At 39.9% G+C, this 26132-nt stretch overlaps 1 protein-coding gene across 9 annotated transcripts; it reads left to right on the top strand.

Moving 5' to 3' along the window:
• The first annotated feature begins 1317 nt into the window (after window positions 1-1317).
• Window positions 1318-26023, top strand: tpm2 (tropomyosin 2 (beta)). Of its 9 annotated transcripts, none has more exons than XM_029515076.1 (9): window positions 1318-1603; window positions 4338-4463; window positions 13586-13719; window positions 14028-14145; window positions 14328-14398; window positions 15075-15150; window positions 20870-20932; window positions 21022-21091; window positions 25181-26023. In XM_029515076.1, the coding sequence occupies exons 1-9, from the start codon at window positions 1490-1492 to the stop codon at window positions 25261-25263; spliced, it is 855 nt and encodes a 284-aa protein (XP_029370936.1). In that variant the 5' UTR covers window positions 1318-1489; the 3' UTR covers window positions 25264-26023. The 9 variants fall into 9 exon arrangements, with proteins under 9 accessions (XP_029370936.1, XP_029370935.1, XP_029370933.1 ...); XM_029515075.1 differs by lacking the exon at window positions 25181-26023 and adding an exon at window positions 22828-23159 and having other exon boundaries at window positions 1320-1603; XM_029515073.1 differs by lacking the exon at window positions 15075-15150 and adding an exon at window positions 15664-15739 and having other exon boundaries at window positions 1321-1603.
• Window positions 26024-26132: the final 109 nt, after the last annotated feature.

The raw sequence follows: 26132 nt of genomic DNA, 5'->3' as shown, positions 1-26132 counted from the left end.
TGGAGGACTGATGAGGTATGGATAATTCTCTCAAAAAGACATTAATATCCCGGGAAGAATTAAATCCTCCCCCAAGAGACACATATTTATTTATTGTTATCACGATTGATGCACATGTAAAACATATATTGCTTTCCAATTCTGCTGCGATTAAAATGTATGATTTTGAATGAATAAAAATTAAATGAAAATTTACAGACGTCAAGTTAACTTGTTTTTTCAGAGAAAACCAGTTTCCATATTTTTTTTTAAGTACACTCAACTAACTTTATTTTGCAGTGTAGATTAATTTAGACTAAAATACTCATCCTGCTGCAACCAGGTTTCAGTTACACAAAATCAATAATATGAGTGATCAGATCATGAACTAGCAGGGATTTGATTGTAGTTTTAATTTAAATTAAGTTCACAACTCCTTTTCAGTTAAAATTTTGGTTCAATAGATTTACTAAATTTAGAAGGTGGGGCAAAGTTTCTATTGACATTTCTTCTATTCTGGGCAGGCAACCGTTCTGACAGAGGCGCAGAGTATTTAACTGCAACTCTGCCTCCCAATCTCGACTCGGGAATGTCACAATTATAGTATAGTTTTATTTTTGAAAAATTGTATACAAATTACTATACTGCATATCACGTGGATTGTCATGAATCAGAGCAGAATGACCACCTCGCACATTGTCACATCCCTTCGTTGATCAGGTTGTTGATTACCCATCCTTTTTCAGTGTGAAGCTGCTGGATATGACGGGAAGTACTCATTCACTCACTGTCTCACACACGCAAAAACACAGATTGAAATAATCGCACACGTGCTCAGTGATTGGGGAGACTTTCACTCCGTGGGTCACGGCAGGGGCGGTCAGATGAAGCTACCATACAACGTAGTGACAATGGAATCTTTAAAATGGCAGTTTAAAGTGACCTCTTATTGTAATCAGGTCGCATCTGTACAATATTCATATCGTGATCAAATCGTGATATAATACACCTGTCAGGTGGACTTTGACAAAGGACAATTTGTCACAGAAACACTGACATATTAGTGCATGGAAAGACATGCGAGAACAAAAATTACTCAATATTGTATATATGTGTGTGTATATATATACATCAATCTCGGGTCTGTGGAAGCAAATTAAAACCTCCATACCTTCCGTTCTGATGGGGGGGGGGTCTCGGTCTCCTACGATGAAGACGGTGACACTCCTCCAATCCTGCACACTGCTGATTTATTACTACATACTGGGCACGTACACACTGGGGCGCTCACATTGCCTAAATATGGACAACGTCCTCGCGTGGGTCCATAATGAAAAAAGTGTGTAGCTCCTGCAGCTGTTATTCCTCCAGCCCTGCTCTAGTCGCCCAGACAAGCCGCACGCGCGCTCTTGTCCACCTCCACGCCTGTAGCAGACCGGCCTGGTTATCTGTCTCCATCCGGATAACAAGTTCTATTCTCCCGTTCCCGAGAACCCCGACCTGAGTAACCATGGAGGCCATCAAGAAGAAGATGCAGATGTTGAAACTAGATAAGGAGAACGCGATTGACCGGGCAGAGCAGGCCGAGGGGGACAAGAAAGGAGCCGAGGACAAATGCAAACAGGTAGCTCCACTGCACCACCTGCATCCAACCCCCACATGGCATGACATGACCTGTTTCTGTTCTGTAGCTCTCATAGGTGACAGTGAAAACAACCACAAATAAATAAATAAGTCAGAGGAGAATATAGAGGAAACTCAATTCTGGATCTGCTTTGTCATGTTTGACTGGGTCAGATGTGGCCCCTGGCTCCAGCATACTTTAAGGAAAGTTCTAGTTGCCTTAGAGCAAGGCAGTTACATTCATCTCCAATAAAACTCTTCCATTTTTAGTAATTGCTACAACACTAACTCATGAACTCTGTCCTGGTCATGGTGACAGTGGACAAGAAAAGACCCTAACTAATGGAGAGCTTCTCTCCTGGCCTCTGCTGGTTCAGAGGCATAAATGGGCAGTGATAAGTGATTGCTTTTACATGTATTTGTTAACACTGGGAAGTAATGGTGAATACCAGTGAGTACTGGAGACTATTGCTAGGTATTGGTAAACACTGGTAAGTACCGATTAAACTGCCTGGAGGCAAGTTGTCAAATCAAGATGAAATCGAGATAAAGATGAAGTACACAAACAGCTTTATACTGTGTCAGACTAACTGTATGACATCACTGGAGATGAGTGGCCATGCCCACTCAGAGCCCCATTGTTCAGCCTCTGTTGTTCTCACAATAGTTACATTTTGAAAAATGTTACCACATTAAAGCTCCCCGGACACATGCTCAATACAGTGATGTGTTTAGCTCTGCCTACACAGGAAAAGGATTTCAACTGCTACTGCTTACTGCTACTGAATAAAAATTATACAGTAAATCCAACACCTTATTGATATCAAACAGAAGAATGAACAACTAATTTACTGAGGTTATTTTTTTCTTCAGTGTTCTTGAATTTCTTTCTTTTTCTCATGACTGTGATTGTGACATTCGCATGAGCAATTTATAAGAAAAAAACAGACATCAGCAGTGAATGAAAATTTATTTGCCAAGATACAATGACATTGTTACATCAAATTATTTCACACTTTGTACAATCATGTAATGTAATGTAAAAAAAATCTAAATTTGACTTGTTTTTTATCATTAGCAAATGAATAATGATAGTGTTGCACCTCACCTCTATCTTCCAGCTCTACAGTTGTTTCAAACCAGTTTATTACTTATTTAAGTGCACTTTCCCTGTCTTTTTTGATCTGACAAAATCACTTCTCACTTCCTGTAAGAGAGCAGTTGGTGAACATGTAGCGCATTTAGCGTTTTCCTTAAGGAGCTGGTGGAGACCAAACATGGTGGCAAAAGAGAAGGGACGTTGGAATGAGACTGATCAGGGTTATAGGAACAAATGTTTGTTACTTAACAGTATCTATGGACAGTGTTACTTGTCATTAAATTCTGTAAAGCAAATCTCTGGTATTTGCGTTGACAGGATGACCAGTCACTAATACTATACTAGTCACTAATATATACCAAATCCAATAGCAACTTCCAGATGAGAATGGAAAAATTGGCTTCATTGGCTTTTTGCTGTATCACAAGAACAAAGGGACATTCCTTCATATGTGTTTCATTCTGGTATAATTAGCAAGATCAGGTAGCTATCTATCTATAGATAACTCTTCAGCAATGTAACTGTCCACAGAGTGTGTGTTCCCAGGGGACCTCAGATGGTAGTCATTACAATGGCTGTACAATCACTTCTATGTCCGCAGTGGTCAGTGGACTGATGGTACGTCTATTTCTGTGCCCCTCCAAAGACCCCCGCCTTCTTTGAATTGTTACTCTGCTCAGAAAGATGACCAAGGCTGTTGATTTGGGAGCTGCCAAAAAGTTGACTGTGGGATCAGGACTGTCCCAGTCTATTTGTGACTAGGAGGCCTTACATGGCTACAGACTGGGAGAGACTGTCAGAGTGATATAGAGTGAACATTTGTTCTGAGGACAGTGTTGTCAAGAACAATTGGTTTTTTATAGTCCTCCATACTGTAAATGGAACCATACTGAAATACTGTACCTGACACCTGAGGTCCACAATGGAAAGAGTTGTTCTTATTGTGAGCAGATAACAATCAGCAACCTGCTCATGACAGACACATGGGATTTGTTTAAATACTGTGTTTATTAAAAGGGTCAGCATAGGATACTAATCATCATTGTCTTTTGTGATAGTTATTATTCCCACCCAATATAAGTAGTGTAAATAGCGTAACACGGAGGTGAGACATTTTGTCATTATCTGAACCCTACCTAAAGTCACAGCAACACACACCTGGCGAATCAGCCCAGCAAGTCTGGACTAGTGTGTGAAGAGTGGGTTTTGGAAATTGTCACACAGTCTAAAGAGCTCAGTGACATATAAATTCTTTTTATGGTTTGCTTTTATCAGGATGCAACTTAAATTAAAATACTCCTCCTGCTCCACTAGCTGTTGAGCAGTACTACAATAGCTGTGAAAACAGCTGATTAACAACATCTGCCCCCAGAGGGAGTTAGCTGTGAAGGCGGAAAGAGTTTTGGACATAAAAAAGTATCTTGGGCAGTGAAATATTTATTTATTTTAATATCCCTTCATGTGCATATGCATGTTTTCAATTTGTTTCTGAGGACACATCTTGCTCTGAGCCAATGAAGATAAGAGTTCAAGGCATGTTCTACCTTATTTCAACATTCTGTATCATTGTATGTTTTAAAGGTAAGCTTCCTGGCTGATGTGTGCTTGTGCTTGTGTTTGTCTACCTATTCTGCAGCTAGAAGAGGAGCTGCTGGGTCTGCAGAAAAAGTTGAAAGGTGTGGAGGATGAGCTGGACAAATACTCTGAGTCGCTGAAGGATGCCCAGGAGAAGCTGGAGCAGGCAGAGAAGAAGGCGGCAGATGTGAGTCAAGGGATAATATAACTGCGGAGAGGAACCCATGTTTGGTCCACAGCAAAGTCTGGTCATATCTCATCGTCCTAAGAGTAATACTGTGACTAAACATGCTGTCAGTGTGTCATATATCACTGCTCAAACTATTTCCTTTGGTTTGTTGAACTTGAATCACCGCCCAGTTGTAAATTTAGACCATTAATGACATCAGCAGTGCTATAACTAGCTGTGTCAAGTATTACCTCCTCCTGCATTTAATATGCACAGTCCAGCCTGATACTTGTCAAACTTCACACCTGCACATGTGCAGTAATCACAACCATTTTAATGTTGACCTTCAGTCAGTGTCAGTTTAAGCTGTCTGCGCTAAATCTTGAAAGCATCATCATCATCAGTTCCAGTTGAAATTAGTCCAGAGGACTAAGAGCAGCAGCAGAGGGTATCAGATTCTAGCAGCATATCATAAAGCCTGTCAGCACCTCTAGGCCAATGCCACTGACTCTAGTAGGCTCTTACACAAGAGTACTGATTATTAAAACCACTGTACTATATCACTCACCTGCAGTGATGAGTATTTTATTAGTGTACATATGTACCTTAAATATATGATTCAAACAATGATGGACAATGAGCTGACACTGGGCAAGGGCAAGGTTCAGGGGGACAGTTTACCAGTCTCTCACATATAGACACAAACATTTGTTGCTAATGGCCAATTTTGTGGTCACCAATAAATCAAACGTGAATATTTTATAACCGTTGAAGGAAGCTATAGTACCCCAAAGCAAATTCCCATGCAGAAGGTCAAAGTTTTAACCTGGAACCTTGCTTTGAGGTGACAGTGATGACCACTGCACTGTTGTGCCGCTGATCCACATTACCTTAAATACTGGTTAGTTTTCTGTGTGAACACTGAAACTGAGACTTGCTTTAAGCCATGGGGCTGATCAAGCTGGATCTATGTCAGATTCAGTTGCAATGGTGGGTGACAAAATCCAAGTTCTAAGGAAACTAAAACGAGGCTTCAATTCAATCAAGATAGTTGTGACATTTATGCATATTTCCGTCAGAGATTCATTTTATCATTCTGTGACCAATTATGGAGCATCAGTGTGATACACGATGGAAATGGGAACTTTTCATGTGTGGGAATGATGTTACCAAAGATGGGAAAGTATCAGAGCAATGCATGAATTTGTTTATGCTTCCGTGCTAACAGGAGTCAACTGCAATAAGTCAAGTTCACTGAACAATCCCTGCCTCATTACATCTGTTCACCAAATTCACAGAAAAGAAGATATGAAGAAAGGTCACTAACTATTCACAAGAGAGTGTGGGAGTAACCACATGTGATTTGCCACAATACATACATAGACATAGCATACACACGCGCGCACACACCTATCTCATCAGATCTGTTAGTAGATGTTAGTTAGATAGTTATTTAAGAATTTATAAACTGTACGGTACAGTTCAGTTCAGCTCGTGATACGGAAAGCGGGACCGGAAGGACCATACGTTAAGTTCGACCATATTACACCGTCGCCGCCACTAGTTGCCATGGTAACGCCATCACAACTGGAGTCAATCGACAGCATGGCGGCGTTTACCTCGATAGATGCGGTGAAAAGGAAGATCCAGACCCTGCACCAGGCGGCCTATGAGGCGGAAGAACGAGCTGAGCAGCTTCAGGCGGAGACGGACACGGAGAGGGAGGCCAGAGAGCGGGTAACACACCTCCATTGCACCACTGTGGCAAGGGCGTAACTTTGGGTCTGCAATTGGGGGTGTTAAATGTCACATTAATATCACATTCTTGAACCTGATATTAAAAAAAAAAAGCTTAGTTAATGGTCAAATGGTAACAGTCCGGTTTAAATGGCAAGTGACGTCAAAGCAGAATTTAACAGATATTTTCTAAAGCTTGTCAAGATTCAGGAGATAAAGTCCCACTCCAATTCTCTCCCCCTCCTCTGTCACTGTAAGCCGCTGCGTGCTCCCCAGCAGGACTGGTACGTAACATGACATGTAGCAGCGTTGTCGTGGTTACCGTTTTAGACCACAGCAGACATTCAGCTGCATTTTAAATTTTGAAATGCCTGCGGAAATGTAGCTTCTGTGGAGGCCATCGCGTCATTTGAGTAGTAAAATAGCTTCACTACTGAAAAGAAGTTTGATTTGGAAAACAGCGACTTTACGGCCACGCTACTGAGAAATGTAGTTAACCCAGTAAAACACAAGGCAACACTGTGTATTGGAGCGAAGTCAGCAAACATCCCTTACGCCCTCTGACTTTACCTCACAGGACACTACAATGTATTAACTAGTCTGCCAACTCCAGCCACAAATCATCACCTAACTTAACGATACGGGGGCGTAACAGAAAATAACTGAGAAGCACTGTCATAGCTGAACGTGAAGTGTTTGACCGGGGTTCTGTGAACAGTTCAGGGGATACGCAAGAGTCAAATATTTAGTCTCTACTAAGTGTCAGATGTAGTTCAACAGTCTAACAGGCAGCACTGCCAAATCTTCAGTAAGGAATGTAGCTTTGGTTTTCCTTCTTTTCCTTCAAAATGTTGTTGAGAATCGTTATCAATTACAATCAACAACAATTGACCTACAGGGAATATTGAACAAGTTCGGCATCTTAACTAACATTAATAAATAAATATATCACATTGCAAGGCAATGCAAGTTTATTAATATAATGTTTTTAAGATCCATTCTGTGACTGACTAGGATTCCCGTGTATCTCCAATGAATCTGGAACACAGGAATACTAATAAGCTCTCTGGGGTATTCCTTCCAGGTTTGTTTAACATTTTCTTATCAGTGTCTTTCTGGAGTAATTCCGACGCTGTCCCAAAAAATAAGGTTAATCTTCCATCTCAAATCAACAACAAACGCGACTGGTATAGTCGCCTCATTCTGAGCAGTCGAGGTTGTGACTCCCAACGCTGCCAGCAACTTCAACTTGACTCCCATAGACACAACAGATAGAGTACCAAAGATGATACAGGGTACATCCAGGATGTTTTAACAAGAATTTTAAGCTGCGACTGGAAAACCAACAAGAAATGTGAAACATTATAATCAACCATGACATTAGTTTTACCGCAAGATAGGAAGAGAGACGCACATAAAAATAATACATAGCCTACCAGTGATATAGCAATGGTCAATCATACAAAATACACAATTGTGTCATCGATAAAAAGCAATAACAAGGCCGATGAATGATAACAAAGATAAATACACTGAATGTAAATTAAAATTCTGCCATGAAAGGACTCACTAACTCGCCCCTGGCCTGCATTTAAAATAGAGATGGGTGTTGGGATAAAAGAATGTTTATATCTGTGGCTCCCAAAGGGTGGAGCCTAAATCTGAACAGTCCGCATCTTAGTGCATCAATTATATAATTACTTTCAACAGTCCTAATCTGAATCACTTTTGCTCTTGCCTGTTCTCCTCTTCTTCATTAGGGATGCTGCGAGGTGCAGATTCCATCAAGTTTTGTAGCGTGTTACAAGGACAGCATCTTTTCTTTTGCTTTGCTGACTCAAACAACCCTCTGTTGCATGTTACATTTTATATCTTGCACACCAGCAGAGACGAAGTTGATAGAAGATTTAAACTTGATAGATTTTTCAATTGATGAGCTCTACTCCCCAGTAGCTACATTTAGCGCAGTTAAAATGTCTCCATTTTGTACTTTTTCCATTCATTTTGCCTCTTTTGAAGGAAGGCGATTTTGTGAGAACAGTGGGATCTCCATTTTTGCATTCAGTTGTAAAAGATATCACTAGGTAGGGGTGGGCGATATTGAACAAAATTCTATCACAATATTTCTTGTCAGTTGATATATCACAATATAAATCAAATAACTATTTCTGTCAATTTTAAAGGGTTCATTTTTACTCCTATGTGAAATGTGAAGCTACCACATTAATATTGGTTTAAATATTATTTATTTTCTGTCAGAAGTTAAACATATGAAATGTACTACAGACCTTGTAGTACTGTATTTCAAAGAAATAAAATGATTATATAAAAAACTAAAATCTTAATTCTGACCAGCCAAAAGCTTCAAGTGTTAAAGGAGAACACAAAAAATCGACAACTAAATTCTTTGGTCAATTAAAAAAAAATAAAATAGGTAATAGAAAATAGAAAAATAGAAAAAGAAATTGCAGTGCATACTACTCCTACTTCTTGTCGGACTTTAAATAACCAAAATATCCCCACACTACCAAATTCCTCTGACCTTTCTTCTCAACAGCGTCCTTGTCTTTTGGGCCTTGGGCTGTGTCCGCTGGGGTGTCTTCTTCAGGGACGCTGCTGCTTGTGTTGAAATTTTCTGCCATTTTCACATATTTTGCTCCCACTCCTAACATACAGGTAGCCAAAACATAAGCATGTGTGCTTACGTTTAAGCCGGCTGCATCACCTACTCTCTCTTTGTGTGTGTCAACGTAGCCTGACGTGGCAGTAACTCTATTCCAGCTGCGTGATTGGCTCAGCACGACGCTATTCTCATTATCCTTGGCTGTTCGTGTTGTCTGTCAAAACATGAATGGAATGAATTCTTATATTTCTATCAAGGAAAAGTTTTTTCGTGATAATTATTGTAATCGTTTCATTGCCCAGCCCTATCACTAGGTTTCTGGTGCTGTTTCTGTGAGTAATCACTATTTCAAATAAGAGAGAAAAATTCACATTTTCTCTATTGTTGGAAAACAAGGATAAATGACAGGAGGTGGATATATATTTTTTCATTCATTCATTCATTTATCTTCAACTGCATATCTGTTTCCTGATCGCAGGGTTATTAGAGAACAACTGCAGCTTACATTGTGTGACACTGGACAGGTCACCAGTCCATCGCAGGGCGAACATACAGAGACAGACAAAGATGAACAACTAATTAACACCAATTAACCTAAACATTAGGGGTGCACCAAAATGAAATTTTTGGCCGAAAACAAAAACCAAAAATGAGGAAACCAATGCTGAAAACCAAAACTTTGAAAGAAATTATTAGAACCATAGCATGTATGGCAATGACTGTGTACTAACCTCATTAAAATCAAGGCATTGCAATTCAATTACAAAAGTATGAAAATATTTATTTAGCACTGACATTACAACAATGCACAATATAAATTAAAAAATCCCAAACAAAATGCATTCTTCTTATATTCAGAATGGCAGTCGGGATGTTTGGATTTCAGGTGATGAATTCAACCCAACGTGGAGAAACTCTTGACAGATACACCCCCTCTTAAAATTTCAGCATTTCATGTTTTGCAAATCACTTTCCACGAGTCTTTCTCAGAGATATTGAAATAAGTCCACACCACAGACATGTCGGCTTATATCCAGATAAGCGTGTCCTGGCTGTGCTTTTTGCTTGCGTCATCATTCTGTTTCGGCCATGTTATTTCTGTGATTTAGGTCTTTTGGCTGAAAACCGAAAATTGACTTTTCGGTGCATCCCAACTAAACATGCATGTGTTTGAACAATGGGAGGAAACCCACCTTCTTGTGGTGAGGCAACAGCATTAACCACTGTGTCGCAGTGCTGCCATATATATGTTTAACATTTGCTTTTGACTTTTGACAAATCTAAACAGAGGGTCATTGTGCCTGTTTTCAGTATATATGTATATATAGTTAAGTGTGTGGCAAAGGGAACTTGGACTGCTTACAGTGTCCAGTGTGTTTTGTTTAGATGCTTTGAGATCCTCGCCCTGGTCCTTTCCTGTTCTTTCAGTCCATCTTCACTTTCCCATTCTTTTGTATATTCCCTCTTTGTATTTTCCTAAATTTCCTCTCGTAGTTTAACCACTAACTATAGCAATCATTTTCTTTGTTGTAGCTAGCAAGTTAACTACTTCAGAGAGGGAGGTTTGCGGACACAGGGTGTGGGTGATGGTGATACTGTGGTTGGTTATGTGCTTCATAAAGCATTTGAATATTATTTGTCTGTCTGTGGAGTGAGCAGGTGGTCTGGTCTGGAATCAGTTTGATAGGATTTGGGCACAAACAAATGTCATTCAAAATATGGGTTTTTATTCAAAGGTGTTATTCCTATAATCTGCAAGCATTAGATCTGCCCTACCCCAACCTGTAGACAAAATTTTAAACTTGAGGCAAACTTAAAAAGTAGCCCAATTCGGCATGAAAACTACTTTAGCTGGGAGCCCTAATACAAACAGAGATTGACAAGATGAAGAGTAAATTAGCTACGTATTCCTATGTATGAAATTAAATTGCAATGATAAATAGTAAAATGACCTCTCATTTGGTGTGAGATTTGAGGATACCCATAGTTCATGTCTTAATTGATAAACGCTGAGGTTTGCATTGTAATCTGTCTAATTCAGCAAAAAAATTCTAACTGAAACTAGGTTTAACCCTGCCTGTGTATCAATTTATGAAAAGAGATTGGTTGCCACCACTTTTATATCTATATTGGACTGTAATGTTTTATACTTGCATGCTTAGTTCCAAAGTTTCCAAACTCTGTTGTATCATAGAAACCTGAAGTTCATCAGGAATTTAAAGGACTTGAGCATCATTGTAACTTTCATGAATGCGACGGCTAGCCTCCCATAGCTACGTGACGACTGAAACACAAAAACATCCGGTTTTACAAAGGTTCCTTCATTCCTTCTGACTTACATAAGCAATATAGGATCTGACAGTCTTTTGTCCCAAAATCTTTTCTTGTTGTCAGTTTCAAAGGTGACAACTGAACTCGGTTTCCTGCTCCCTCTGCATGGAATAAGTTACAGAGACTTGAAACCTAATGAGCTTGTGTTACGGCCCTAGTGCCAAGGTGTGTGTTAGTGTGGCTGCTATGTTCTTGCTCCTTTGTGTGTTGAAATCCAATTTGATTTTTGGTTTATTTGTTGTTGTTTTTATAATAAAAGCTTTTTCTAACCTGAGAAAGTGCAGCTCCAGTGCTTTTCTTTTGTGGCCTTTGGTATTATTCAATCCAAGTTTATTTTATATTTTGAGGGAGGTAACAAAGTGGGTGCTTGTCTGGATTATTGAATTGATCCTTCACCTTAGAAGGGGAAAGCTGGTGGTTGCAATCTGTTCCGGTTGCTCTTCTCTGGTTAGATCAAGTGAGTGCCCAGCTCAGTGATTATACTTGGCATACATTCCATTGGGCACTTCTTTTTGTTTTATGTCAAGTGTAGTAATGGCACATTTTGATTTTGAAGCATTTGTGGCTGAGCCTACTGTGGGTAAATTGGCTGACTGCCGTAAGAGGGATTTAGTGGAAATCAGGGCGTGCTATGGCGTCTCCGTCTCTCTCTCTGTAAAGATGCTCTTATAGCGGGCGTCTCCAGTGGAGGAGGTGTCCGAGGCGCAACCGGTGAGTGCTACTCCAGGTTACACTGCCGCACTTCCCCCTGTTGACAGTCGAGTCTACTCCCGCATCCAAGGTGGATGCGCGACTGAAGGTGCATCTCGCCTGGCTCCAGATGGAGAAGGAGGAGCCAGAGAGTGAGTTTCAGCTCCGCAAAGCTGGAACATCTGAAGATAGCGGCAGATACTGCATTAAAAATGCGCCAACTCGAGCTCCAAAGCAGTTCGGGTTTGTTTTAAGACCTATCGCCTTCTCCCACAGTTAACACTTTTGATGTAAGATGAAATATTCCAATAGTGCCAGTTTTTAGATAAAGGTGGACACGTATTTCAATGCTTCTGAGCGGGTGGGGGTGTTATGGCCCTAGTGCTGAGGTGTGTGTGTGTGCTGTGGCCGTTGTGTTCTCTCTCTCCCTCTTGCTCTCTCTCTCTCTCCAGCCCAAGGGTATTCTTTGCCCCTGCATACAGGTGCTTCGCATTCAACTGCAGCGGGTGGAGGATAAAAGGGGATGAGAGGCAACATTTGGGGCCAGTGAACCACTGTGTTTCAGTCTGGTCTCCTTAGTGCGTGTCTTCGCGCTAACATTACATTTGGAAAGGTGTTACTTAGCTGTGGTTGCAGTTTTCCTGGTTATTTTTAGTTTGCATGTGGACCAGTGTTTTTAGTTTGGGTACTTATAGAACATCCTGGTGAGATCCAATGATTTTTGGTTTTTTTTTTTTTTTCTATAAGAAAAGCCTTTTCTAGCCTGAGCAAGTCCGTGTCCAGTGCTTTCATTTGTGGTGTTTGGTATTCTTTTCAATCCCAGTCTAATCCCAGTTTATACTTTGTTACCCTGAACCACTGAGGCATGGACAACACTAGACCCTTGAAGGTGTGCTGTGGTGGCAAACTGCAATGCACTGTACACTGTACACACTAACCCTAACCCTAACCCTTCTTCTATTTGATTGGACCACATAGACCATCCTTCGTCCCTACATGTAGCAATGCACTGGCTGCGAATTACCCTGTTGCCAGTCACCACTGTTCCTTCATTGGACAACTTTTGATGGACACTGACCCCTCCGGACCAGGAGATGTTCTGACCTAGTCGTATAGCCATCACAATTTCACCCTTGTCAAACTTGCTCAAATCCTTACGAATGCCCTTTTTTTTCCTGCTTTTAACATCAACTTTGAGAACCAAATTTTCACTTGCTATCTAATATATCCAACCCACTAACCGGGACCATGATGAAGAGATAATCTGTGCTATTCACTTCACCTGTCAGTAGACATAATGTTATGCCTGATTGCTGTATGTATGGTTGCTTATTGTCTTTTGATAACTTTGTTGGCTATGCTGCTGCTGTTTTGGTCTGGACACTCTTGGAAAAGAGATTTTTTGAAGTCTTTTGAAGGTTTTATAAAAGGCTAAATAAGGCTAAATAAAATAAATACCTGACTCACACGGACAAGCAGAGACTTCTAATGAAATTTGTAGGATTCCTCTTCATTATAAAGCCATATGGTCTCAATCTTAGTGGCCCCAGGCATGGGATCATTACCACTGGAAAACCTGGAACTGTATCACATGTTGATTACATCCAGGGACATCATGTGAACATCTGGATCACATCTAGACAGAAGAAGTTTTGAATTATGAATAAGAAGCCATCTTTATTATAAGGATGATTCACTAAAACTGGATCATGTCAAGAATTGATCATGTTCTGTCTGATGTGTGTGTCTTCCTTAACAGGCAGAGGCAGAGGTGGCGTCTCTGAACAGACGCATCCAGTTGGTGGAGGAGGAGCTGGATCGAGCCCAGGAGCGACTGGCCACAGCTCTGCAGAAACTGGAGGAGGCCGAGAAGGCTGCGGACGAGAGTGAGAGGTGAGGAGCTGTGTGATTTCATAAATATTCACCCCAAACTTGAAAATAATCGACCTAATTCAACAGAGGTCAAGACAATTGCTCCTAGTAGTCTCATAGTGAAATGTAGGTCACCTGGTTACAGTGAATATGTCTTATTTGTAGTTGTAAGACATGTCTGGAAGGTTCAGTGACTGGTGAATTAGTATCCTTCATTACAATTACACTGTAAAGAATTGAACATTTATAGTCAGTGCCTCAACATCATTACTCCTCTTCATTAATGTGTAACTGGGTGCTTAAGGCTACCTGCTGATTTGCTCATTCAGAGGGATGAAAGTTATTGAGAACAGAGCATCAAAAGATGAGGAGAAGATGGAGATCCAGGAGATGCAGCTGAAGGAGGCCAAACACATTGCTGAGGAGGCTGACCGCAAATATGAAGAGGTGAGGAAGTTTTCAGTCACCATGAATTGATGCTCCACTCTACCTGATATGTGCCTCCTCACTAGAAAACTGACCCACATTCAGAAAAGAAGGAGTCCTTAAACATAGACAGATGATGTGTTAGAGTTTCACATTCTCATGTAAACAGAATAGTGACTGTGAGGTATACTTGCTGTCTGCAGGTGGCACGTAAACTGGTAATCTTGGAGGGTGACCTAGAGCGCTCAGAGGAGCGTGCTGAAGTTGCTGAGGCGTAAGTCAACATCTGCACTGTAAAATATATGCCACAAGAGCCATAAATGCATGTTGTTTTAATTATTCTTTTGTAATGAAGCCACCAACAGTATTCTTGTGATAATAGGGCCACTAACATCATTCTTGTCGTGATTATAGAGTCACTAATACTATTCATGCTGTCTTAGAGTTAAAGTTATGGAGTCTCTTATAGTATTCATGTCATCATAGTTTGAGATCATGCAATCACCATAACCTAATGACTATGTTAACACTGATACTAATGTAAACTGTTCATGATAACACCCTGAAATTATAATCACTGCTGATTAATTGATTGACTCTTTGATTTAGACATTGATGAGAAGTTTGAATATAAAATGAAAAATTATAATCATCAGAGATATTCAGGTCAGAATTATTGGGAGAAAATTGGTCTGTCATTAATCATTTATCAATGATTCAGTTTGATTATATCCTATTGAATGATGATATAGCAATGAGCTAATTTCTTCCATATCAGTCTACTGTATTTTGTCATGTCTGTGAATTTACTAATCTGACAGATATGAATATGTGATGTGTGTTTTTATGTAATGCATGCCCGACACACCACCACCTGTTTGCGACTTGTGTTGTGTTATGGCTCTTTCCACTACCCCTGTTCACCCCTGACCTCCTGGACTAACCTGCAGCCGAATAAGAGATCTGGAGGAGGAGCTCAGATTATTGGACCAGAATTTGAAGTCCATAATCTGCTGGGAGGAAGAGGTACAAAGTTCATCAAAGTCTCATACATGACTACCTTCTGGTTCTTAGACCAGAAACCTCTCTCCCTTCCCTTCTCTATTCCAGTCTAACCTACACTCACCCTACCAAACACCATCATGGTTAAAGGATGAGTCATCTGATATTACTGATATATTCTGATAGACTTTTTCTTGTCAACAAATCTGCTGAGACCAGAACCATTAGTTTCCATTGAAGTCATTACGCTAAGGCTCAGCTTTGAAACCAAAATAAACAGATAGACAAAGGAGGGAAATGTTTTGAGAAATGGGCCAATGCTCATTTTTGTTGACAAGAAGAAAAAATAGAATATATGTTATTTAATTGGCTCTCAGTATTAATCTGCCTTTACCTCCCACTTACACATACCTGCTACATTGCCTATTGACTGTCTGAATATCACAGAGTGACACAGACAGACATCAGTACAAGTGTGAAAGTTTGATCTGTCTCTTTTCCTACCTTTCCTCTTTCCTTCTTTCCTCATCTGATCAGTAAATCTGGTGACCTTGAGGAAGAGTTGAAAAATGTCACTAATAACCTGAAGTCACTGGAGGCCCAGGCTGAGAAGGTATAGTGTATCTGATGGGGCAGTCAACCTCAAGACCAACCAGTTGTTCTGTGTATGTCCAGACACACACATATATTCAAGCAACAAAGTGCATATTAACATGTTTAAATTAATTTAGGGACCTTATGTTTTTACGTCTGTTATTCTGAGGAAAAAAAGGAGCCTCTCAGCATAAAATTACACAGTACACAGGTTTCATTTGATACAGGTTTCTATGGATTAAGATAAAACTGAGAAATCAATTAATCACTTATTATCTGTAGTAGGTTGAATGTTTTTAGACTAATTTGGACATGTTGCACCAAGTGTAACTTTAAAGACAATTTTGTCTCCTAAATGTATTTTAATGATAGTGAGTTCAAACCAGTGATGGGAATAGAGGGTCTTACTAATGGCGTTACTTTTTTTTTTAGTAACAGGTAATCTAACTCATTAATGTTTCCATTGTTACAAGGTTGTTACTGTTGGAGACACTTACATGGGCCATGTTAATATCATTGAACTTAAACTGTTGTCACCACTCAGGGGCTTTCTGTGAAGTAGGATTAAGGAAAAGTCGCTCTTATTTTCATAGTCTGTCTCAATTAAGTGAAAGTCCATTGCATCAACAAGGTTTATATGAGTATTATTATATTTATATGAGCAGGTTTATATGAGGTCAGAATACATGACCATGCAATTCAAATTATTCACAAAACCTATTACCATATCCCAAGTTAGACATCAAACGTAACTCCAAGGGCTCAAGATGAAGTAAAAAGAACTTGGTGGCATAAAAAATTCACACCGGGAAGACATTTGTCTCTTAGGAGATAATCAGTCAAAGTCAATCCACACAAGCAGGCACTATTTAATGCAAGACAGCATTAGAGCAACATAGAAGCGGGACAGATCAACAGAATATTGCGAGTTTAGAGCTTATTTTTTAAGGAAGGAGTGACAGAGGACCACAGTTTTTCTTGCCAACTATGTCCTATCCATTTATCAATGACCAAGCAAAAGTTGCTCAAATAATCCAGAGAGCATTTAGACCACCAGCTCTGAATATACTCAGAGATAGAAGGGATTTACTTGCCTTCCCAGATGAATAGCTATAGAAGAGATACCAGTTCAGCAGAACATTTCTCGTTATGCCATAATCAGAACTAACTTGTTTGTGCTCTAAATCGGCCACAAATTTCTTCACAGTAGGACGATCACACTTAAGTTTTCATGAATTACCAAATGTTTGCAAGGCATTGCACTATTTAAAAGTTTTTGGCAGCAGAGAGACTCTTTTTCTTTCCCATATTGCTCGAAACCTGTGGCCTGCTTAATAATGTGGGATGTCCTGAAATAGCTTTCCTCTAATTGTGTTCATCAGAGGGGTGTCGTGTCACGAAGGTGGCTCTCTTTTAACCTGGCAACATCACAGTGGTAATTTACGCTGCGAACATGTCGTTACAAGTTTCATTTTAAAGTTGGCTTCACTGATCATCCTCCTTGAACATGGCCTTGCCGTTTCTGGAAAAGCCAGTGGATTTAGGTGCCCCAAATTATTACAGGTGCTCTTCGGAGGAAGAGTGTTTTTCCACACCGGATGGCGTTTTCTGACGATATTTGCTATGAGCGATTCAGATTCTCAGCTGAGGGAATACTTGCAATCTTGTAACGTGTAGTAAGTAATACTAAGTAAAGTGAACAAACAAAGCCATGCACTTACAGTAGCGCAGCCATCAGCAGCAGTTTTTCACAGAGTAAAAAACAAAAGAACAACAACAAAAAACCCACCACCAATCACAGGATGTGTTTTATTATTTATTAAAGTTCTGCCTTTTCCAGGAAAATGAAGTATACAATGTCAATCATTCTAAACAAAACATTTTAAAGTAGCTTTTAATGCAGTACCTTTTTCTCATACTCCAGTTGCTCAATCTCAAGTTTTAGTTTCTTTCAACTCTTTCTGATCACCCAGCTCTAGATGGTTTTTATAAAGGGCCCTCACATTGTCTGCTTCAACATGTATTAATAGGACATCAAGCAACAGAGATGAGTGAGATAGACCTTTCAGTTATGCTGGCATACTGTGTTTATCATTCATTTATACATTCTTGGTAAGGATTACTTTAAAAAAGTAGATAACTGTAGAGTAGAGAACTGCTAGAAATTATAAAAGCCTTACCCCTTGTTTTTTTGTGGGCCTATAGGTGGAGGCCACAGGCTGAGAGGAGGGTTGCACAATGTCCTCTCCCTGTGACATGAACGAGGAAGAAACTTAATTATTTCTAATTTAAAAAGATGAATTTCAATTTTAAATTAGATATTTAAAGATTACTACTCCCAAACCTCTGAATACACTGAAATGTGTATCCTCATTATTGATCGCCACCTGTGGAATAGTTTAAGAGAAATGAATAAAGTGGATTCAACACAGCAAACAAAGATAAGAGTCTATGACAACTTGCTTTGACAGTTACTACCGTGTGGGGGACAGCAAGGGTCTGTGCTTTAAGACTTTTCTCATCTGAGAAACAATAAATATTCATTTAGTATTTTACCACCAAAGCACTTACTCACATACACTCACCGGCCACTTTATTAGGTACACCTGTCCAACTGCTTGTTAACACTTAATTTCGAATCAGCCAATCACATGGCGGCAACTCAGTGCATTTAGGCATGTAGATATGGTCAAGACAATCTCCTGCAGTTCAAACCGAGCATCAGTATGGGGAAGAAAGGTGATTTGAGTGACTTTGAACGTGGCATGGTTGTTGGTGCCAGAAGGGCTGGTCTGAGTATTTCAGAAACTGCTGATCTACTGGGATTTTCACGCACAACCATCTCTAGGGTTTACAGAGAATGGTCCGAAAAAGAAAAAATATCCAGTGAGCGGCAGTTCTGTGGGCGGAAATGCCTTGTTGATGCCAGAGGTCAGAGGAGAATGGCCAGACTGGTTCGAGCTGATAGAAAGGCAACAGTGACTCAAATAACCACCTGTTACAACCAAGGTAGGCAGAAGAGCATCTCTGAGCGCACAGTACGTCGAACTTTGAGGCAGATGGGCTACAGCAGCAGAAGACCACACCGGGTGCCACTCCTTTCAGCTAAAACCAGGAAACTGAGGCTACAATTTGCACAAGCTCATGGAAATTGGACAATAGAAGATTGGAAAAACGTTGCCTGGTCTGATGAGTCTCGATTTCTGCTGCGACATTCGGATGGTAGGGTCAGAATTTGGCGTCAACAACATGAAAGCATGGATCCATCCTGCCTTGTATCAACGGTTCAGGCTGGTGGTGGTGGTGTAATGGTGTGGGGAATATTTTCTTGGCACCAATTGAGCATCGTTGCAACGCCACAGCCTACCTGAGTATTGTTGCTGACCATGTCCATCCCTTTATGACCACAATGTACCCAACTTCTGATGGCTACTTTCAGCAGGATAATGTGCCATGTCATAAAGCTGGAATCATCTCAGACTGGTTTCTTGAACATGACAATGAGTTCACTGTACTCAAATGGCCTCCACAGTCACCAGATCTCAATCCAATAGAGCATCTTTGGGATGTGGTGGAACGGGAGATTCGCATCATGGATGTGCAGCCGACAAATCTGCGGCAACTGTGTGATGCCATCATCTCAATATGGACCAAACTCTCTGAGGAATGCTTCCAGCACCTTGTTGAATCTATGCCACGAAGAATTGAGGCAGTTCTGAAGGCAAAAGGGGGTCCAACCCGTTACTAGCATGGTGTACCTAATAAAGTGGCCGGTGAGTGTACATACCATAGACAAAGAATCGCTGCCAGCACCAAGGTCTGATTGAATACCCTCTTGTATCCCCTCCATGATTGGCTGCCCTTCATTGTTTGCAAGCGCCAGCTCCTCTGAAGCTGTGTAATCTCCTGGAGTGGCCCCTCCAGTCTTTCTCCTCTCATTTTTTTTCTTGTTTGCTTCAGATAATATTAACACTTAATATGTTATGCAGTAAATCATCCACATTACACTAAAATACATACCACTTCGGATTATATTTTTAGGCTTAGTCCAGATTTAGTCCGCAACTAATAGAACACCAATTACAAAATTGCTTAGACTTTATCATAAATAAAATAAACCAGATGTATTTCACTTTGATGTGGCCCTAATCTAAGTGATTTCCATATATCCTTTATTGTGAGACAATGCCAGGGAAGAAATTAAAGTTATATAATGATATATAATATATAATTATATGGGCAATATTAACTTTCACATTTACACGATCTGCTATTTTTTGCCAGGCTTCCTCTCTTGCCTTGTTTGCAGCAACAGTGTTGCTTTTAACTGTTATTATTGGTCTGAACGCCTAAATGCCCCTTTTTATGGGAACATGCATAGAGCCTAATGAGACAAGCCTGGGTCGACTAATCAAGTTGATAACCACCCTTATGATACTCATTGTCTCTCGATATCACTTTCAGTTTTTTGTCGAGCCACCTCACCCAAAGAAAGCTCGGGTCTGTTGAGCTTCCTTCGTAGTATACCCCCCTGGTAAAGTAACTATCACAGGTGTCTGAGATTTATTTCAGATTTATTTCAGTAATCCAAAGAGGCCTGAAACACAATACCATACATGAGTTAAATTGAAAAACAAAACATTTTATGTTTGTTGACACTTAAATCCAATTTGCATAATCAGTGTGGTGTAGTTTCAGCCTGGCTTCGGCAGACAACCACATAGTAAGTAATGATGATTTGCTAAGGTAGAGTAATGCAATTAGAGGCAGAACTGAGCTGGTGTTCACACACAAACCACAAACCCACACACATACAAATGACCGGAACACATGAAGCAATGGCAAGTTTAGACAGTTCAAAGGTAGTGTTTACAGAATGGAAGTATATACATTACAATGTTGATAATTTATTACAACTGATAATAATTTATTTTTATTAGTTGCCAATTTAATTATTTTAAAATGTTCAGATTTTATCATAACAACTTTATTAACCTTTTTTTTTTTTTTTACTAGTTATTTGTATAATGGTGTAACTCAATTACCAACTCAGTTACTTTTTGAGAGACGTAACTAATAACCATAGCTAATTACTTTTTTAAAGTCATGTGTCCAACTCTGGTTAAAACCTTGTGTGTTTTGTTTCCAGTACTCACAGAAGGAGGACAAATATGAAGAAGAAATCAAAGTTCTGACTGACAAACTGAAAGAGGTGAGACTTCTTCAGCCATGTTTCTATTACCTCCGCAATAAAACACATGCTTGTAGTCACTAACATGTTGTTCTGTATTTGTGTTTCAGGCAGAGACTCGGGCAGAGTTTGCTGAGAGGTCTGTGGCTAAGCTGGAGAAGACCATCGATGATCTGGAAGGTATTTCCACACTGATCTTTTGCTATGTCCATATTTCACTGACTCTAATTATACAACTGCTCAGTGTCCTCATTGAGATGTTCTTCAGTGGATACTGCTGCTCTAGCCTTAGTGATAAAGGTAATTGTGAAGGCTGAGGCCTGGAAAGTAAAACACGTCACTGATGCTTTCAGCCGCAATAGTTGGACACACACCCTAATCACACACAGCCTAATCCTAGACAGATGTTTGAGATTTATTAAGCTGTCTGACCACACAAGAAATCCGATGGAATACACTACCCCTTGATGAATACCAGCAAGCAGGAAAGCCTTCACAGTATCTGACTATATAAAATTATTAAATTACATTCATTAAATGGAGTATAAATCATTAAATATTAGTAGTTTACATACTAAAGAAATGGTAAGTCACCACTTAGTTTTTGTATGTATCTTCTGTGTATAGAACCTGACATCTTTATTGTAGTCTCAACTGTACAGTTGTTATTGTGGACTGCATTCGTTTTACCTAAATGCTTCTAATTACAAACTGTGTATGCACACGCTGCATACACAGAATCTGGAATATTCTGTTTTTTTTCCATGCTGTTCTCACCTTGCGACAATGTTTCAACTAGTGCCTATGGCTTCATAGTTAGTGCTGGCTTCTCTATCTGCTGCTGTCTCTTACGCTCTCTGTCTAGAACCAACAAATTAACTTATTCATCAGAATAAGGTCTTGTTTTAACTTTAGTGTAGAAAATTGTGATTACAGATTAATTGATATTGGTTTTGTCACCATGGACATACAGTTATACAGGCTAAGTGAAGCTGCTCCAGGTTGTGTACAGTAGCTTCAGCTGTGAGATACTGGAGGCGAATAGGTGATTACTTTTGACTTGTAGCCAATCAGGTATTTTTTTTTTTGGTGGGACTTTGTTCCACACAGCAGTGTGGTGACATGGAGAAATGGTTGCCAAAGTGGCACATTTTCAAATGAATTAATATTACAGGTTATGGTATAGAGGTAAGTGGATAATAATGAATTCGGGCCGATTAATTGGCTGGTCTAATAATTGTCGGAACCCAAGTAACTATACTAACGATTTGTGGGAAATAGTAACCTGTTGTACCAGCTGCTTGCCAGCAATCTGTTATAGAAATTGGTAGTGAGTAATAAGAACTACTTTTACCTGGTATGGTTTACTTCTAGATAATTTCTGAGATTGCGTTAGTTGTGAAATGATATGGACCTTTTCTAAAATGGCTTCCAAAGGATGAGGCTAACTTATTACTCCATTAACAGCTGAAACAGGACCAGCCTGTAGGTGTTTGTAATTTTCCTACTGACATGCATGTGTTATATGTGGAGGAGCTGAATTTAAGGTGAGGTTGATAACCGTGAATGAAACATCCACTCTATGTGGATTGGATTGCCTGGAATAACCAGGTGACCAGGTAACTAAAATGTGTCATTAATTTGTGAACTTTGTCGCAAATATCTCATAAGTTTCACTGTTTTTTGACCCTGACATTGATTCTGTTTCCACTCTGTTTTGTGTGCATGTGTGCGCGCGCCTATCTCTTTCTGCATTCCTCTTTATGTTCCTCTTACTCTGTGTCTGTGTTTGTGTATCTCTCTCTCTGCCAACCTGTGACTCTGTGTGCTTCTGTGTGCTTCTGCTTTTCTTCTCTTTATCCTGCTCTGCATCTCTGTGCTTTTGTGTGTTTTCTTGGTTGTGTCTCTTTCTACAGATGAGGTGTATGCTCAGAAGCTGAAGGGTAAGGCTCTGAGTGAGGAATTGGACCTGGCCCTGAATGACATGACAACACTGTAGACATTCTCACTTCTTCTTTCCTCTTCCTTCCTGGCTCAACTTTTCCTTTCTTCTGGCTGTTGTTAATGGCACTGCACAGCAGAATTGCGGGCTGGAAGAAAATTAATGAGTCCAGCCCCTGTAGTGTTACACTGCTTTTTATTGGAGGTCATGCTGGACTTCTGTGTCTGTTGGTTCTTTTTGTCTCTGCTAAAGTGTTCATGTAACAAGTCCTTTAATTAATGGATTAAAATTCTCCTGACGCCTTCCTGTCTGGTTTTCTCTTCTGTTCATTTCCTCTGACTCCTCCTCTGAAAGCATCTGCATAAACTGTCCTGATAACTCACTGGTGAGAAATTACAGAACGAGATTGGTTTATGTGAGCAATCAGAGCTCATGGTCAAGGGAAGCAGTTAAGTTAAACGTAAAAGTGATCCTCTGAGTTATGATGATTTTTATTTATCTGGTGATTTATACTTTATGTCTGAAAATTACAGGTTTGTTCAATGCGTTATTTGAATGAATATAAAATAAAGTGTATATATAATATACCTGGTCCTGTGATGGACTGGTGACATGTCCAGGGTGTACCCTGCCCTCAGCCAATGTGTGCCAGGATTGGCTCCAGCACTCCCCACAACCTGCAAATGGACAAGCAGTAGATGAACTTTTGAATGACTATGATATACCTTTGCTCATTTAGGAGAAATATAAGAAAAAAAAGCGTACTAACCCTGTTAATATCTGAAAATGTACTGTCACATTTCAAACGCACTTCACCCTGAAAATACTCAAAAGTCAAACTCCAAATATGTTATAATCAACTATATGAATTTTTATACATGTTTCAGAAACTGATACAACAGTGATCTAATGGAATAAAGTGTTGATGTTATCAGTTCCTCTCAGTGGAGACATTGCAAGAGTTTAAAGAAAGAGCAAGAACAGACAGGTATTGCATCATGAACCATTTGAACTGATACTTGTGAGAAGATATATGAGAAGAATGAATCGGTCCAAACCAGTGCTATGATTGATTTACGGATCTGTCTGACCATAGGGGAGGAAGCACATGTTCTGAAACCATCACATCTTAATCTGATTGATAAACTACTTAAAACAAGATTGACTCTAAAATCTGTGATTGAAGTATTCCTCTTCATTCCTCATTTTTCCCTGGGGTTTTTAACCTGTTGAGATTTACTGGCATATTCAGCACTACAGCTCTGACATAAAAGGAGCTCTGAAGAGCTCTGACAGCTGATATCTTCGGGATCTTCCTCTGTTGGTCCTGACAGGGAAATTCACATGAATCTAAAGTATCTCCAGGACGGACACATGATGCCTCTGACATCAGTTATGACCTGCTCTGATGCAGAAAGATAGAGTTGAAACTACACCCTCTTCATGTCTGTGACTGTCATGATACAGAAACGCAGGGAGGACACATTTTTATTTTTATTGGATTTTTTTTATCCAACACCATCACTGGAGGATTATCTTCTATCAGAGTATTGGTTTCTGACTGCATGAATGGATGGGGCCCAAAAGATTAAATGGGCGCAGGTGCACGGGTCACCAGCTACACAGAGATGTAACACAGTTCACACCTATGGACAATCAAGTTATCATTAACCTGCACGTGTTTGAACTGTGGAGGAAACTCATGAGGAGAACATGTAAACTGCAGATGGCATCCTAAAACCATCTGTGACTTGGAAGTGCTAAACTCTGTTAAAAACAGTTGTGTGGAGTGTCACTGTCTGATGTGATATAGATTTGGTCCCATCAAACATCTGCACAGCTACTTGTCTGTACTACTACGAGTTACTGTAGTGAGCAGATCTCAGGTCTTCATTAGGCCTGGTGTTCTTTTAAGTGGTCACTGAGGCCACTGAGAGGTTGGTAAAGTCACTGAGTGTCTGTTGGAGATTCAATGCTGATTCAAAGATCTTGACATGATTCTTCACATCTTCACTACCAGTATTATCAAACACACATATTAAAGGATATTATCAATGTGATAAGGTTTTACACCCTTTCTAGATCCAGTCACTGGCCAAGGTCAGTGGACTCACCCCTTAGTCTGTACTGGGTTCACTTCAGCACAGGTCTGAGCTCACTGCTTCCTGTTTATTTTCCTTACACATTTCAGCCTGGCGAGGATCCCACTGTTAAACTGAACAAAGTTCCTTTCTGTTTTCAGAAAATTCATTAGGAGTTGATTTTTAATTGCAGAGAAAATCTCTGGGTCAATGTGGCTCACCTCTGCCTTTTTTATCTTTATTCAGAGAAGCTGGCCCAGGCCAAAGAGGAGAACCTGGACATGCACCAGGTCCTGGACCAAACTCTTCTGGAGCTCAACAACCTGTAGAGACTGTCCCAGGATAGACAAGACAAAGAAATGTTGAACCTCCCAGCACTCACATGGAGACCAATTCTAAATACTGACAAAAAACAGATGAATAAAGTGACAGTAACAGTAATGTTTCTCTTGTTAACTGAACAGCTCTGTGTGCAGTAGAACCTGTAGCAGAATGCCTACTTAATTCTTTCACCAAAAAAACATGAGACCACCATCATGGTATCAAAACAATTTGGAGATTGTTTCACTTGTTTGACCAAACATGATGAAGTTTTCTCCAAGGACGCATCAATATTAAACTACACACTGAACGATGATTACATGGTCTCAGTTGATGTACCTGAACTAATGCTGGGCTGACACAACATCTTGAGCTGCAGACGACATAATGATGATGATGATGTTCTGAATGCCCACGAGAGACCTGCTCCAGAATCCTTTGTTTTTAAATCTGACTGTTACACCTGAACACCTGTATCCTGGTTACAGTTACAGTTACATTAGCCAGATCCGATCAACGATTTTTGTCTCTGTTAAGTCTGTGTTTGTATTTCAATGGGAATGAACCATTGGCCTCATGATTCATGTCACCCCTAGGTTAAAACTGTCACATCAGTATTAGTTTTATTTAGTGACTAGAACTAACTAGTATGAATCAAATATTTTTCCTGACATTAAGTGATGTGCTTGGAGGTCTAACACATCTGATCTTGATTTAATATACAGTTTAAAAAGTGTATTCCTGAATCAATAAACATCATAATGCCAGCATGTGAGTGATGATGTTTGAATGTCACACATTCACTAGAATACATCCACTGTGATATGACTTTCTGCATCAGAAAAAATCCTATACCTTCATGCAAAGCTTGTTGAGA

The sequence above is a fragment of the Echeneis naucrates genome, chromosome 12 (genome assembly GCF_900963305.1).
Source record: "Echeneis naucrates chromosome 12, fEcheNa1.1, whole genome shotgun sequence".
Taxonomy (NCBI): Eukaryota; Metazoa; Chordata; class Actinopteri; order Carangiformes; family Echeneidae; genus Echeneis; species Echeneis naucrates.
Note: the sequence above shows the minus strand (reverse complement) of the source record. Positions and strands in the feature narration are given on the sequence as shown.